This window comes from Chlorocebus sabaeus, chromosome 22 (assembly GCF_047675955.1).
Source record: "Chlorocebus sabaeus isolate Y175 chromosome 22, mChlSab1.0.hap1, whole genome shotgun sequence".
Taxonomy (NCBI): Eukaryota; Metazoa; Chordata; class Mammalia; order Primates; family Cercopithecidae; genus Chlorocebus; species Chlorocebus sabaeus.
The window spans coordinates 86,494,776-86,511,338 of record NC_132925.1 but is presented as its reverse complement, the minus strand read 5'-3'; the positions used below and the strand labels follow the sequence as shown (position 1 = coordinate 86,511,338).

Sequence of the window (16,563 nt, the reverse complement as noted above, 5' to 3'; positions counted from 1 at the left end):
CCTAAGCACTCTGGCTGAAGAGCACATGATTGGGAGCAAGCACTCTGCGCAAACCCAGCCCTGCCAGTCACTGCTGACCCAGGGCAGGTCCCTTAACTCCTGAGAGTTTCCTCATTTGTAAAGGGGGCCGGTCATGGCACCAGCCATAGCAGATGTTTAAAGAGCAAAAGAGGCCACGCGTATGTATTACTCTGCCCTAGCCAGGAAAGAGGAAGAGTCTGGGGGCGGCAGTGAAGGGGGGTCACCCAAGGACCACTCCCCAAAACTACCCAGGGTGGGGGTGGGGAGTAGGCGTGTTACCTGGCCTTGTCGAAGTATTTGCCAGTGTAGGCCATCCCACAAGCGGCCCCGAGGCCCTGGCCCAGGGAGCCAGTGGCCACATCGGTGAAAGCTTGTTTCTGTCATAACAGAAGGCCACAGTTAATCTGAGAGGAGAAGGGATCCTGGTCTCACCCGCCCCTGGAGCCACACTCCCACCCAGCCCAGCAAGCCCCTCCCCTGCAGGTCACGCCCCAGGGCAGCCTCTACCCCGCATGTGACTTCTGCTAATGAACTAATTATAGTTGTAGGTTCAAATCCCAGCCCTGCCCACTAGCCAGCTACATGGCCTTAGGCCTCAGGCCGGGGGCTGAACCTCTGTGAGCCTCAGTTCCCACATCACCCACTTCACAAAGGGCTGGGAGAGGGAATCATGAAAAAATTGACATAGAACATGTGGCCCTTGTGGGGACCCAGACCACATGACAGTTTCTGTGGTAATCCATGAAGTCTTAACATTTGCAGGGATGCCAGTCAGCACCCCAAGGAACAAACCGGGTTCCCTCCCCAGAGCGTCACCAGCATCCTAGAGCCACCCCCTTAGAAGAGAGTCCCTTTTCTTCCCAAGCTGTAGCTACCCAGCCAAGGAGGCCCAGCACAGAAGGGACGCTTGGGGAGAGGCCCTCCCTGAAGTCATCCCAGGGCACCCTGGCTGAGGCCTCAGAAGGCCTTCCCCTTTGGCACCAGCTTGGGGTGAATACGTGCCCCCAAAACACCTGCTTCGTTCCTTCCTCGTCTCAGTGCCCTCCTCCGCCTTTCAATACCTTTGGCTTCTCAGTGGGCACCCCCTGCCCCGGTCCCGCATGTCTGGGAAACAGGAAGCGGAGGCAGAGGCATGAGAGGCTCTGGCAGGAGCACTTACGGGGACCGGGTGCCCATCCAAGTCGGAGCTGATCTTCCTCAGGTTGAGCAGCTCTGCCTCGGGCAGAAAGCCAGCTTCAGCCCAGACAGCATACAGGATGGGAGCTGCATGGCCCTGCCGGGAGATGGACAGTGGGGTGAGGTCAGGTGGGGAGCGGTTCTACTTGGGGCTGTGCCTACTGCACACTGACCCCTGGGGCCTGGCTGAGTCGGCCAACTGCAGCATCCATTTCAGGGGAGGAAGCAAGTGAAGGCCACTTCTCCCCTTTCAGCCCTCTTCAGCCTCTTGGTTTTCAGCCCAAAGTTCCCACTGCCAAGGCTGGGCAGGCACTAAGACAGGTGCAGGGGGCACAGCTGTGAGGCTGGATAAAGCCAAAACCCCAGCAGGCAGCCGGTTGCCCTAATCCCTGGTTTCTGGCATGGGAACAACTTGGACAGACTTCTAAGCTCTAAAGCCTGCCCTGAGAGACCAGACGCCACAGAGGCAGGCCTGAGCACAGGTGGATTTCAGGGGTCTGTGGCTGTGATTCCACCCAGAAGGGGCGGGTCAGCAGGGGGGGTCCCCATCCAAAACCCTGCTACAGTATACCACTACCCCTGAGGGAGGCAAGCCGTGGCCTCGGGAGCGCTGGCACAACACAGAAAGAGAAGGCAGGGAGTCACAACCCAGACCAAGATGCCAGTCCTGCCTGTCAACACCCAGACTGGGCAGAACACACAACAGACATTCCCGTAGTCCCCTACTCCATTTCTTTGGGTTAAAGCGTTGTTCATGTACCTGGGCTCCATGGCAGAGCAACCCATCAATTCAGTCCTGTATTCCTTAGCCAGCTGGGTCAGCAGAGCAGGACACTGAGGGAGGGGCCAGGACGAGCAGGGAGAAGGCACCTGGGAGAGGTGGGCCCAGCCAGACCTCCTCAGAGACCACTCACCATTCCAGAGCCCGTGTGACCCTAGTCCCAGGCAAGGTATGGCTGGCGGTGGGCAGCTGGGCTCTTACCTTGGAGAGCACAAAGCGGTCATTGTGTGGGTTCCGGGGGTCCTGGGACTTGTAGCGCATGGTGTGGAAAAAGAGGACAGCCATGATCTCTGCGGCGCTGCAGCATGACGTGGGGTGGCTGTGGCCCAGGAGAGAAGACAGACACAAGCATCACGGCCCTGCACTCCTGAGCTATTGTGCTCAGCTGTGTAGGGACCTGGGGGGTGCATGTCCCGAGGAGTCACACAGGCCTGGCTTATCAGACAGCCATGTGCTCTTGTTGCCTGGGAGGGTGACACAGGGTCTCAAGAAAGCCACTGCTGGCAGCTTGGGGCCTGGGCCAGCTGGTGGGGGTGCTGGGGACTGTTGCACCTTCCCAGGGGCACCAGATCCTCAGAATCATGGCAACTGAAAATATCTGGGGTTGGACTTGAGTAAGAAGGAAGGAGGGTCCCAGGAGAGATCCAGCACAGAAGACGCAGCCCAAGACTAGCACCGCGGCAGCGGGCAGCTGCTGTCGGGTAGGGCCTAGCTCCCACCTGGTGGTCCTCAGGAGTCTAATGACTCAGCAGCTGAGGGGCGCCAGCACTCCTACAACTGACCCCACATCCCAACGGGACTGCCCGGACCCTGCCCACTTGTGAAGGGCACCCTGCCCTCTCAGCACCCAGGGGTCTCTGAGCGCCTGGAGCAGGGAGGAAGAGACTGAGGCTCATGGAGTTACCACAGACCTCCCAGCAGCCTCCACACACCAGGTGTGGTAGCCTGAAAAATTGGGCCTTGGGCTTTCCAATTGCATCACCTGGGCTACTTGAAAGCTTTAGAAATGGGCAGTTTGAGGGCTGTGTAGCAACTAGGAAACAGGCTTTTGTGCAGAATTTTCAGAGCAAGACACACAATCTCATCTACACGGCTACAATCATGTATTAATAAAAACCCCTTCTGCCTATAGACAGGGGCTGAGGTGGGGCTGAAAAGCAAGAACCTGCCATCCAGCCTGGGAGTATTGGGTCCACGGAGTCCCCTTGGCTTTTTAGACTCTCACTTTAATCACTGAGCGGCTGCTGAGCAATAGAAAGTGCAAAAATCACATCTTAGAGATGGGACTCATTCAGGTCTTTTAGGACCCACGCGAATAATCCACAATCCAGCCCCCGGCCTGGGAAAGGGGCTAGAGGCTGCACTTCCTGCTGGGAAGCACTGCAGGTCCTGGTCAGCCCTGAAGCCCTCTGGTCCTAGGGCTTTGTTAACAGTTCAGCCTCCGGGCACAGGCCTCCCGGGAGAGCCTCTCCACATGCAGCTCAGCGCAGCCCTCTCGCTGCTCCCAGAGGCCCTTCACACGAAGACACATCCCATGCCAAGCCCAAGGGCACATGCACCATCTGCAGCTCACACCACCAGCCTCCTGCCCCTCCAGTCAGCGCTCCCACCGGGTTAGGGGTGAGTCACGCTCAGTGCAGACAAGTTAGTAGTAGAGAAATCCAGAAAACTGTCCATGCTGGTTTAGTACCAACATTCTCGCACACAATCATCTTATACTTAACTATTTCTATGAACTCCCGGTCATGGTAAAAGACACTACACCTGAAAGAGGGAGTAAGGACATGGTAAACGTGAAACCCTTTTCTGCCTGGCAGGGACCCTAATCCCATGCTCCCAGTGCCAGCTTCAACCACAGGCCAACCCAGTCAGGCTGACCTCTCGTCCTTCCCACCTCCAAGGGCAGCCCCGGCCCTGAGGGACCCCGTTTCTAAAGCCATGGTCCCATTAGGAAGGAGCCTTGGGGGGAGAAGGATATGGATGGGCCAAACTGTTCCAGGGAGGAAGAAGGATGGTAAGTGCAGGGCTCCACCTGCCCCATCCATCTCGACACCCCAGGGTGACAGTCCCTCTGGCCACCAGGAAGGGGTTCCAGGGAGAAATGGTGTGGCACAGGCTCTTTCTGCACATGGCAGAGGCACACCCACGCCCAGATAGAGTAGACGTGGTGAGAGGAAGGTCAGCCGCGAGGTGACCAACGGTGAGAAGTAGAACCTGCAGCTGATCTTAAGCCTTCCTTGCTAGGCCTGCAGCCTTTCATTCCCTCCAAAGGCTGCATCCAGCCTTCTGTGGCCACTCTCTTCACTTCTACCAAGTAAACACACACAAAAGAAGAGTGCTTAGGAGCCAGGTTTCCCCACACCCCTCCCCAGAGCTTTTGGGACTCTGCCTCGGCAGAGCGTCCTGGTTTGGGGAGGTGAGCTGTGCCACTTGGGCTTCGTGACGTCAGCAAGTGCTTCGTCAACCTGGGGCTCAGCTTCTTCACTTGGGAGAGTGTCTGGGGATACAGTGAGATAACGCACGCACAGTACCCAGATCTCCAGCAGCCGCCACCACCCACTGGGGCACCAGGTGCTAACTCTTCTCAGCACCTGCAGCTCTTATCTACAGGCAGGGATGGTGACACCCCCCCACACCTGCTGGCCACATGCAGGCAAGAGGGGAGAAATAAACCAAGGATTGAGACTGGGCTCTGCACACTGTAAAGCACCGAGCACACAGGAGACAGTTACTTTCAAGCTCAACTTACTAGAGGGCCTTTGGGGCCAAAGGCATCCATTTACGCCTCTGGCCTCCTCAGGGCCAGAGTTTTTCCTGCCATTCCACACTGCCTGCACAACTGCAGGCGGACGCTGCATCCCATGGTGCTGTGTATGACAACTCTGGGTGAACACTGGCGACAGATGGGGTGAGAAGCATGATGTAGGGGATACAGGGTACTTACTGTATACCCCGCCTCTGTGATAAACAGGGCTAACAAGCACACTTGACAGTTTGTTCAAAACAAAACTAACAAACCCTGCCTTGACCAAAACAGTTCACTAACAACCCCAGTTAGTTCAACCTGTGAAGGTGGTGTGGCAAGCTTAGAGGTAGGCCCAAAGAAAGTCTCCTAAAGCCCTCTCTTGTCTGGGCGCAGTGGCTCATGCCTTTAATCCCAGCACTTTGGGAGGTCAAGGCAGGAAGATCACCTGAGGTCAGGAGTTCAAGACCAGCCTGGCCAATATGGTAAAACCCCATTTCTACTAAAAAATACCCAAAAAGGGCCAGGCGCGGTGGCTCAAGCCTGTAATCCCAGCACTTTGGGAGGCCGAGACGGGTGGATCACGAGGTCAGGAGATCGAGACCATCCTGGCTAACACGGTGAAACCCCGTCACTACTAAAAAAATACAAAAAACTAGCCGGGCGTGGTGGCGGACGCCTGTAGTCTCAGCTACTCCGGAGGCTGAGGCAGGAGAATGGCGTGAACCCGGGAGGCGGAGGTTGCAGTGAGCTGAGATCCAGCCACTGCACTCTAGCCTGGGTGACAGAGCAAGACTCCGTCTCAAAAAAAAAAAAAAAAAAAAAAAATTAGCCAGGCATGGTGGTGGATGCCTGTAATCCCAGCTACTCGGGAGGCTGAGGCAGGAGAATCACTTGAACCCAGGAGGTAGAGGTTGCAGTGAGCTGAGATTGCACCATTGCACTCCAGCCTGGGCAACAAGAGTAAAACTCGGTCTCAAAAAAAAAAAAAAAAGCCCCCTCTCCACTCCCCTCCAGGACAACACATATTCTTCCAGATGTCCCCTGGCCAGGAGAATCTCTCTCATCGCTTTAGTGCTCACTCTACCTGCTCACAGGTTTCGATGCAAGAAAAGGCCAGAGAGGCTCCCTCACCCTTCAGCTGGGCTCCTTCAAGAGATAATGGATGTCAGGTTGGGCGCGGTGGCTCACACCTGTAATTCCAGCACTTTGGGAGGCCAAGGCAGGCAGATCACCTGAGGTCAGTGGCTCAAGACCAGCCCTGCCAACAAGGTGAAACCCTGTCTCTACTAAAAATACAAAAATTAGCCAGGTGTGGTGGCACATGCCTGTAATCTCAGCTACTCAGGAGGCTGAGGCAGGAGAATAGCTTGAACCTGGGAGGCGTGGGTTGCAATGAGCCAAGATCACACCACTGCACTTCAGCCTGGTCAACAGAGCGAAACTCTGTCTAAAAAATAATAATAATAATGACAATAATTTACCAAAACTGACTCGAGAAGAAATACAGAACCTAAGCAATCTTTTAAGAATTAAAAATAAACCAGATCAGTAGCCGAAGGCCGAAGATGCACACTCCTTAACTCCTAGCAACTTCACCAGTAGGAACGTACCGTGAAATCTACACACATGTTCCACACACTCTACAGGAAACACATACAGGCCGGGGACAGTGGCTCACGCCTGTAATCCCAGTGCTCTGGGAGGCTGAGGTGGGCAGATCAACTAAGGTCAGCAGTTCGAGACCAGCCTGGCCAACATGATGAAACCTCGTACCTACTAATAATACAAAAATTAGCCGGGTGTGGGGGCAGGCACCTGTAATCCCAGCTACTTGGGAAGCTGAGGCAGGAGAATCACTTGAATCCAAGAGGCGGAGGTTGCAGTGAACCAAGATCGTGTCATTGCACTCCAGACTTGGTGACAGAGTGAGACTCCATCTCAGAAAAAGAAAAAAACAAAAAAACAAAGGAAACACAAACAGGGCTGCCCCGCATTGTTTGCAGTTGCAAGACCTGGAACTCATTCATATGTCTATCAATAGACGGTGTTAACTGGAGTATATTAATATAATGGGATACTATACAGCAGTAAGAATGAGTGAGTTATACTTCACAAATCCAGTATCAATATTCTCTCCCAAATATAGTGTGAAAAAAGCACAGTGCAGAAGGATCTGTTTAACAAAGAAGACTATATTGATTTATGTACAAGTCTTTTTGTATATACTACAAGGAAAACAGGCCAGGCGCCGTGGCTCAAGCCTGTAACCCCAGCACTTTGGGAGCCGAGGCGGGTGGATCACCTAAGGTCGGGAGTTCGAGACCAGCCTGACCAACATGGAGAAACCCCATCTCTACCAAAAAAAAAAAAAAAAAAAAAAAATTAGCTGGGCATGGTGGCGCATGCCTGTAATCCCAACTACTTGGGAGGCTGAGACAGGAGAATCATTTGAACCCAGGAGGCGGAGATTGCAGTGAGCTGAGATGGCGCCATTGCACTCCAGCCTGGACAACAAGAGTTAAACTCCATCTCCAAAAAAAAAAAAAAAAAAAAAAAGGAAAACAATAGAATGATAAAAAATTCAGGGTATAGTTCTTTCTCAGGGGAAGGGAAGATGAGGAGGGAGGGATCCACTGTAGTTCCAAAAATCACTGTAATGTACTAGTTCTTAATCCTGGGAGTAGCTACACACAGGTTCATTATTCATGACAGGAGTATATCATTTATCTTATTTTTTATGCATACAAAAAAAAAATTCAGGTGGCTCATGCCTATAATCCCAGCACTTTGGGAGACTGAGGCAGGTGGATCACCTGAGGTCAGAAGCGAGACCAGCTTGGCCAACATGGTGAAACCCCGTCTCTGCTAAAAATACAATAATTAGCTGGACATGGTGGTGGGTGCCTATAATCCCAGCTACTCTGGAAAATGAGGCAGGAGAATTGCTTGAACCTGGGAGGCAAAGGTTGCAGTGAGCAGAGATCTCACCATTGCACTCCAGCCTGGGAGACAAGAGTGACACTCAGTCTCAAAAAAAAAAAAAAAAAAATTAGAAGAGGCCAGGGGCTGTGGCTCACCTGAGGCACCTGAGGTCAGGAGTTCAAGACTGGCCTGACCAACATGGCAAAACCCTGTCTCTACAAAAATACAAAAATTAGCTGGGTGTGGTGGTGGGGGCCACTAGTCCCAGCTACTTTACTCGGGAGGCTAAGGCAGGAGAGTTGCTTGAACCTGGGAGGCAGAGGCTGCAGCGAGCTGAGATCACACCACCATACTCCAGCCTGGGCAACAGACTCTGCCTCAAAAAAACAAAAACAAAAACAAAAACAAAAAACACAAAATAAAAACTCAGGAGAGAATCCCAGGATGTCAGGGTGGAACTGAACATCAGAAGCAGTTCTTGTTCTTCCTGTGTCCTGAACTACCTGAGCTGGCTTCTGCCCGGAAGGAACCTCTGGCTCCAGACCTCAGGTTGTTTCTTCAGATCTCTGCCCCATGTCACCTCCTCCAAGAAGCCCTCCCTGACCACACTATCTAAAATAGCTCTTCTTCCCCTCACTCATGCTTGCCACCTGACATTAGGTGATTATTGCCTGTCTACCCTACTGCAATACAAGCTCCCTGAGGACAGAGCTTTGGGCCTTTCACTGTTGTATCCATAGGCTTGAAGAGTACCAGGGACAAACTGAGTGCACAAATGAATACATGATGTATCCTAGTCACCCTGGGACTGTAACCTCTCTGAGCCTCAGTTTCCTCACTATCAAACTGAGGTAAAAGAAGAATCTGACTGAATGATGTAGTGTGTGTGTACAGAACATGGCACCGTGACCGTGCATAGAAATTAGCAATTGCTCGGTAAATATTAGAACTAAGGTCCACAGAAAGTAAGCGACTTGCCTAAAGTCACACAGCCTGCCAGCAGCAGAGCTAGGATAAGAGCAAAATGCTAAGAAAAAAACTGGTGAATGGATAAACAAAATGTAGTATGTCCACACAACAGAATAGTCAGCCATAAAAACAAATGAAGGGCTGGGCGTGGTGGCTCATGCCTGTAATTCCAGCACTTTGAGAGGCGGAGGCAGGAAGATGACTTGAGCCCAGAATTTGAGACCAGGCTCAGCAACATACCCTGTCTCTACAAGTAATTTAAAAAATTAGCTATGTATGGTGGTGAGTGCCTCCCAGCTACTCAGGAGGCTGAGGTGGGAAGACTGCTTGATCCCAGGAGGTCGAGGCTGCAGTGTGGCATGACTGAGCCATTGCACTCCAGCTTGGGGACACAGTGGAGATCCTGCCCCCCACCCCCTAAAAAAAGGAACTAAGTACTGATTCATGTTACAACATGGATGACCCTCTAAAAATTATGCTAAGAGGCCAGACGCAAAAGAACTCATTCTGTATAATTGCATTTACATGAAATGTCTAGAAGAGCTAAATTTAGAGACAGAGAATTAGATTAGTGGTTGCCCAGGACTGGGGGTGGAAATGGGGAGTGACAGCAAATGTCCAGAAGAGATCTTTTAAGAGATGTGGTAAATTTTTGTAGTAAATCTCTGCAAATTCATCAAAATCACTTACAATGTTACGATACGCCAGTTATACCTTAAGCTGCTAAAAATTTGTTTGTTTGTTTATTTATTTATTTATTTATGAGACAAGTTCTCACTCTGTCACCCAGGCTAGAGTGCAGTGGTGCAATCTTGGCTCACTGCAACCTCCGCCTCCCAGGTTCAAGTGATTCTCGTGCCTCAGCCTCTCGAGTAGCTGGGATTACAGGTGCCTGCTACCATGCCCGACTCATTTTTTTGTATTTGTAGTAGAGACAGGGTTTCATCATATTGGCCAGGCTGGTCTCGAACTCCTGACCTCAAATGGTCCACCCACCTTGGCCTCCCAAAGTGCTGGGATTACAGGCTTGAGCCATTACACCTGGCCTAAAAATTTGTTTTTAAAAAAGAAAGGTCCTGGAGCGGTGGCTCACACCTGTAACCCCAACACTTTGGGAGGCCAAGGCTGGCAGGAGGATTACCTGAGGTCAGGAATTCCAGACCAGCCTGGCCAACATGGTGAAACCCCATCCCTACTGAAAATGCAAAAATTAGCTGGGTGGCAGTGGCACACACCTGTAATCCCAGCTACTTGGGAGAGTGAGGCAGGAGAATTGCTTGAACCTTGGAGGTGGAGGTGGCAGTGAGCCAAGATTGCCGCCCCACTGCACTCCAGCCTGGGCGACAGAGCGAGACTGTCAAACAAACAAACAAATAAATAAATGGAAGAAAAAGGTGCTAGGAGAGCTCAGTAGAGGAAGCTCTTGGGCGTCCACACTTCCCTTCCAGCTGTGCAGTCCTCGGAGATTCCACCCAGTGCACAAATGCAACTGACTTCTGAGCAACACCGATCTGCAGATGGGCTCACCCCAGCTCCCAGCTCATCCTCTCTCCCCTACCTTGCCTCGCCATTCAGGGCAGGAGCAGAGCCTGCCTGAGGACCCAGCTCTGTGCAGGTCCCTGACCTCTAGGAGTGTCCCCAGCACCCAAGGCAGATAATTGGTCTGTGGCAAGAAGGGAGTTCCTGATTTTGTGGAACTAGGCGACAGTGACAACAAGCCTGCCTCAAGAGGCAATGAATGTTGAGGGATCAGAGCCACAGCAGGGGTTGGAGATCAGTTAGAGTCCATAGGAAGCCACGAGAAAGTCTCAGCCAGATCCTAACCAGGTGCTGTACTTCACTTCCAGTTTCTTAAAATACCGACCACCAGCCCTGCAGAGGAGAGGTCACTCCGGCAGAGAACCAAGCCACCCCAAGGCGGCCAGTGTCTTCACACTGAGTGGGGAAATGCTGCTGCTGGGGCAATCTCAACCGCCATGCTCTTGCGTCAGGGCCAGGATGGGTCCTGAGGCAGCCCAAAAAGAGAAACAGGCCCAGAGAGGCGGGGTCACATGGGGCCAGAGACCCCAGGAGGCCCTCAAGCCTTCAGCCAAAGCACCCTGATGGCAGAGCTAGGTAAACTGGTATACAATCCCAGCTACTTCAAGGGCACAGAGAGCACCAGGATGTAAAATCAGCAACAGCGGGTGGTGGGACCCCAGAGCCCACTCACTCCATCCCCAGCCCCACTCCTGAGGCACCCAGTTTGAAATCACCTATCCATGAACCTCTCCTTTCAAGATGGAGAAAATGGCCTGTAATCCCAGCACTCTAGGGAAGCCAAGGCAGGTAGATCGCTTAAGCCTAGGAGTTTGAGACCAGCCTGGGCAAAATGACAAAACCTCAACTCTACAAAAAAATACAAAAATTAGCCAAGACATGGTGGCTTATGCCTGGGGTCTCAGTTACTTGGGAGGCTGAGGTGAGAGGATCATTTGAGCCCAGGAGGCGGAGGCTGCAGTGAGCAGAGATCATGCCACAGCATTCCAGCCTAGGAAACTGAGACCCTGAGATAGAAAGGTTTTTTTGTTTTGTTTCTTTAAGAGCCAGGGTTTTGCTGCTGCCCAGGCTGGAGTGCAGAGCCATGATCATAGCTCACTGCAGCCTTGAACTCCTGAGCTCAAGTGATCCTCACAACTCAGCCTCCCAAGTAGCTGGGACTACAGGCACATGCACAGCTTTTTCTTTCTTTTGTAGAGATGAGGTCTCACTATGTTGCCCAGGTTGGTCCTGAACTCCTAGGCTCAAGCAATCCTCCCACCCTGGCCTTCCAAAATGCTGTGATTACAGGCATGAGCCACCGTGCCTGGCCGGAAGGGCCTTTCTGACAGAGGCACAGCCACTAGGAACAGAGCCAGGGTTAGACTCATCTCCTGTGTCCACCAGCCAGGCCTGGCCAGACATTACCCTTCCCAAAGCTGTGGGTCAGAAACCCTGGGGGACTTGCGGAAAGCAGAGACCACCTTCCCTTTTGAATCAGGCCTGACTGTGATGGAGTCCTAGGATGACACTTGTACTGTTTGGATAACACCACCATCTGGCCCTGGTAAGTGAGAACTGAGAAATCTTTTGCCACCAGCCTCAGCATCCAGGTCACTTCTGACAAGGCCATTGGGGTTTTGTTTTTTTAAATTCAGGATGAGCTGAACCCTTGCCACAATTCCTTCAGCCCATGGAAGGAGATGACCCCAGAGAAGCTCTGGCCACTGTGGGTGCTGCCTCAACAAAAGCCTTCTGTGAGGCCTGCCCCTTCACCTCCAGGCCCAACTCCTGACAGAGGCCAGTGTCCCTGCTTCCCGGGCCTGGTGAGATTCACTGCACACGGGTCAGTGATGGCACAGGAATGGGAAAGCTCTCTCTAGAAACGAGCCTGGGTCCTCACTGACAGAACGTACGAATCCTGTCTCAGTAAGTGGCCAGCAAAAGACTGAACCAAAGCTAGACATGGTAGCACATGCCTGTGGTCCCAACTACCCAGAAGGGTGAGGCAGGACTGCTATAGCCTAGGAGTTCAAGACTGCAGGGAGCCATGGCTGTGCCTCTGTACTGCAGACCTGGTGGGTGACAGAGCAAGACCCTGTCTTTAAAAAAGAAAAAGGACTGGATCAAAGTCCTGTGAACTCCCCCAGAAAAGGGGACATTCTGACAAATTGTCACTTTAACTGTGACTACAGCCCAGATTGGGCCAGGGCTTCCGGACTGAGCCTTCACTCTATGCCTCATTGCAGTGAGGGAACAGTGGGCCTCAAGATAAACATCTGGGGACCAGAAACAGAACACTGCCTGTGTCTCAAGTCTTCCTTGATTAGCTTTTGTGTGTGCACACACACATACTCTTGGCACACACCTTTCAAAATATGGGTTGCATAGCAATGTTATTTCCTTCTGAAAAATAAATTTTCCCTCCTTTTTTGCATATTTTAAACATATACATACACACACACACAGTTACTGTATTTTACATAATCTTTTTTTCTTTTGCAAATGGATACTTTTTGAGTTCAGTGAGCTTCTCCCTCCAAGGTATTACAATGTAAACATGGTGTAACTCACAGTCACCACAGTATGTTTCTGGAGGGGTAAAGGTGGTGAGGAAATCAGACTTTGTCTAACAAAGAACTAGGAGACCCACTTGACACTCCGCTCTTTTGGAGCACCCTACATTGGTAAATCTTATTTCTCTCCAAGTGCCTTTCAAACTGACTAATATCCACCACGGCTGTACCTGGCCTTCCCCTTCACCTTTTTCACCATTCTCCAGCCTGGCACAGACCACTTGCCCAAGAGGCATTCCTTTTTTTTTCAGAAGTTTCACTTATGTTGCCCAGGCCAGAGTGCAATGGTGCAATCTCAGCTCACTGCAACCTCTGCCTCCCGGGTTCAAGTGATTCTCCTGCCTCAGCCTCCTGGGTAGCTGGGATTACAGGTGCTCCCCACCATGCCCGGCTAATCTTTTGTATTTTAGTAGGGACAGGGTTTCACCATGTTGGCCAAGTTGGTCTCGATCTCCTGACCTTCAGGTGATCCACTCGCCTACGCCTCTCAAAGTGCTGGGATTACAGGCATGAGCCACTGCGCCTGGCTGAACTATTATTTATTTTTGGAGACAGGGTCTTGCTATGTTACCCAGGCTGGTCTTGAACTCCTGGCCTCAAGCAAACTTCCCGCCTTGGCCTCCCAGAGTGCTGGCATTACAGCCATGTAACACCATGCCCAACTATTTTTCTTTTCTTGGCTTTTCTTTTTTTCTTTTGGAGACAGGGTCTCACTCTGTCACCCATACTGAAGTGTGGTGGCATGTTCAAGGCTCACTACAGCCTCAACCTCCTGGGCTCAAGCGATCCTCTGCCTCAGCCTCCCATGTAGCTGGGACTACAGGTACACATCACCACACCTAGCCAATTAAAAACAAATTTTTGGCCAGGGGTGGTGGCTCATGCCCGTAATCCCAGCACTTTGGGATGCTAAGCCGGGTGGATTACCTGAGGTCAGGAGTTAGAGACCAGCCTGGCCAAGATGGTGAAACCCCGTCTCCACTAAAAATACAAAAATTAGCCAGTGCGGTGGCAGGGACCTGTAGTCTCAGCTACAAGGGAGGCTAAGGCGGAAGAATCACTTGAACCCAGGAGGCAGAGGTTGCAGTGAGCCGAGATTGCACCACTGCACTCTAGCCTGGCGACAGAGCAAGAATCCATCTCAAAATTTAAAAAAAAAATTTTTTTTTTAAGTTATGGGGTCTCACTGTGTTGCCCAGGTTGATCTGGAACTCCTGGGCTCCAGCAATCCTCCCACCTCGACCTCCCAAACTGCTGTGATTACAGGCATGAACCACCATGCCCTGCCAAGAAGCACTCCTGACAGCATGAGCCCCAACCAGACAGTATGGAACGGCCACCTATTACTAGCTTGGGCAAATAACTTAACACATTAGCCTGTGTCCCCATCTATAAAATGTGAATACAACACAATCTATCTCACAGGGTTATTCTCAGGATGCAACGAATGATCATGCTGTGTCATACCAGATACCTACTGGGGAGCTCAGGAACCCTGTAAACATCTGCATGTTTTATCTAGCCCTGTAAGATGCTCAGATGTGCAATACTACTTAGTTGGCTAATTGCTGCCTCTCTCCAGCTAGACCTCAGACCCCCTGAAACGGCCAAAGGTAGCAGGTCCAACAGTACCAAACAAGCAACACAAGGTGTGCAGAGCTACCGTGTGCCAGGCTGGCAAAGGGGGAGCTGAGAGTAAGCCAGGCCCCTGCCCAGGCAGGGGATACCCCACATAAGTGGTAAGACTGATACAAACCCAGGAGAACTAACAGGTCCAAAGTGTGCAAGGGAGTGGGTGGGGGAGTGGGTGGGGGAAGGGCTTTCGAAAGACATCTAATCCCTTCTGAGAACAGAGTGTCTTAAAGGCACAAAGAGTGAATAAGTATCCACCCAGAAAGGTGAACAGACTTATTTCTTAATAATATATCCTGAATGAAATTGGCCAGAAGCCAGAATCTTGTCTGTCTGAAACACAGAGCTTGTTTGGGAAAGTCCCGGGAAATTATCCACCACGCAGCCCTTACAACCCTGTCATGAGCCCGGCACACTGCTGGCACTGTGGCCTCACAGCAGCCTCCAAGTAGAGCAGTGGAGTCCTTGAAACCACCCAGCGTGGTAAGTACCATTACTGTCCCCGCATTACAGTGCGGGAAGCAGGCTCTGAAGTAATTCACCGGCTGACCTCCTCACCCAACCCCAGTGGACACCTCCAGCTGCATGAACGGTGGCCTTCATTAATTATCCCTGTCTCCGCTACAGAAGAGGCTCCTTGGGATCAGCAACTGCCTTTGTCCACATTCTGGGCCAAAAGGGCTGGCCCGGGAAGGATCTTGGGGCATGGGCACGCCAGCTCCTGCCTCGGAGATACAGAACCTGGTGGTTGGCCCTGCCCCAGGACTTCACTCCCGGCGCTAGGGCCCTGGAACTCCGTCCTTCCGGCGCTCAGCCTTCTCAGTCTCCTTCCCCTCCGCCTCCTCCCGCCCCAGGTCAAAGCTTAGACCTCCTTTTTACAAAGGATGCCAGGGTTCTGCACCCACGTGCACTGTCCTCTTCTCCTCTTTCCCCAATCAGCCCCGCCGCTGCTTGGCGTATCAGCAGCTCCTTGCTCCAAACTCTGACCCAACCCACGGGTGGCAGGAGACAGGGGCGGGGGAGCGTAGTCTGAAGTGGGGAGGCCAGGCCCCCGAGTCTCCTGCAAGAGGAGTTAAAAAACAGGCTCTCTAGAGTCGGACTGCTGGCGCTCAAATGCCAGATCTCCCTGTGTGTAACTTTGGGCAGCTGACTAACTCGGAGCCTCCGTTTCCCCATCTGGAAGGGGGAATACTCCCGGCGGCGTCCATACAGCCAGGTGGTGGGGAGAGTTAAGAGGGCCGCGTTCCCTAGAATAGCAATAATGGTGGCCTTCCCAGCATCGCCCTAGAGGAGACTTGGCGAGTCGCGAGCCCATCCCCCGCGCCACCTTGCAGCGGCGCGGCCCGCGAACAGCGTGGGGCAGAGCCGGCCTGAGGCGCACGGAGGACCAGAGGCCCACGCGGCCGAGCCCGGGCAGTAGGGCGAGAGCGCAACGCCGCGGAAGCCGCCTGCAGCCCGGGGCCCTGCGAGGCACGTCTCCGCCCTCCGACGGCGCCCGGGCCACCTTCCTCGTCTTGGCATCGCGCGGCGCGACCCAGAGCCCGCGGCGACTCCGGCCGCTGCAGACGCCCCCAGCCCCGCCCGAGCCGCGCTCCCGGCCGGCGCCGCACACTCACCCAGAGCCCGCCGCCGTGGTGGCCTGGATGGAGCTGATGCGCAGGCGGTTGGCCGTGTCCTTCAGGGCCTGCAGCTTCTGCTGGTCAGGCTTGTGGTAGCCCTCCATGGTGCGGCGGGCGGGGACCGGGCGCACACGCGGACACACAGAGGTAGCGGCGGCTCCAGCGGCTACAGGCGGCTGCCGAGACCGGGCGCCCGGCGGGAGCGCGTTAAGACGCCGGGCGGGGCGGGGAGGGGAGAGGCGGGGCAGGGGTGGAGGCGGGGCTCGGATCACCCCAGGCCTTCGGCCCCGCCCCGCCTGGGGCCGCCGCCTGCCCGCTCCCCTCCCCTGCCCGGCTAGGCGCTGGGCCGCTGTGGACTGCAAGGTTAGCAGTTAACCACACACACCAATAATAACACAACGAACAACTCAAGGTTCGAGGCTTGGCTCCTGACTCGAAGGCCTCTCAGTCTCCCTCCTCCACACAGTCCTCCGTGGAATTGTCACGGCTAATCCCATTTTAGAGATGACAAACTGAGGCTTGGCAAGGGCAATCAAGGTCGCAAGGCTGGTGGGTGCCAGGCTTGACCCCAGCCGACCAACCCCAGGCCCAAGAGATTGCAGG

General features: G+C 53.2%; 1 protein-coding gene across 2 annotated transcripts in view; it reads right to left on the bottom strand.

The window, feature by feature from the left end:
• TKT (transketolase) overlaps positions 1 to 16,172 on the bottom strand; it is a 30,322-nt gene extending 14,150 nt beyond the window's left edge. The window contains exons 1-4 of one of the 2 annotated variants that reach the window (XM_007984574.3): positions 15,958 to 16,172; positions 2,180 to 2,297; positions 1,181 to 1,294; positions 301 to 398 (exon numbers count right to left, since the gene is read on the bottom strand). In XM_007984574.3, the coding sequence (XP_007982765.1) occupies positions 301 to 398; positions 1,181 to 1,294; positions 2,180 to 2,297; positions 15,958 to 16,064 (437 nt within the window). In that variant the 5' untranslated portion in view covers positions 16,065 to 16,172. Of the gene's footprint in view, positions 1 to 300; positions 399 to 1,180; positions 1,295 to 2,179; positions 2,298 to 15,875; positions 15,883 to 15,957 lie in introns of those variants that run through there. The other variant, XM_073010050.1, reaches the window with a different exon arrangement.
• Between the last annotated feature and the right edge of the window lie 391 nt (positions 16,173 to 16,563).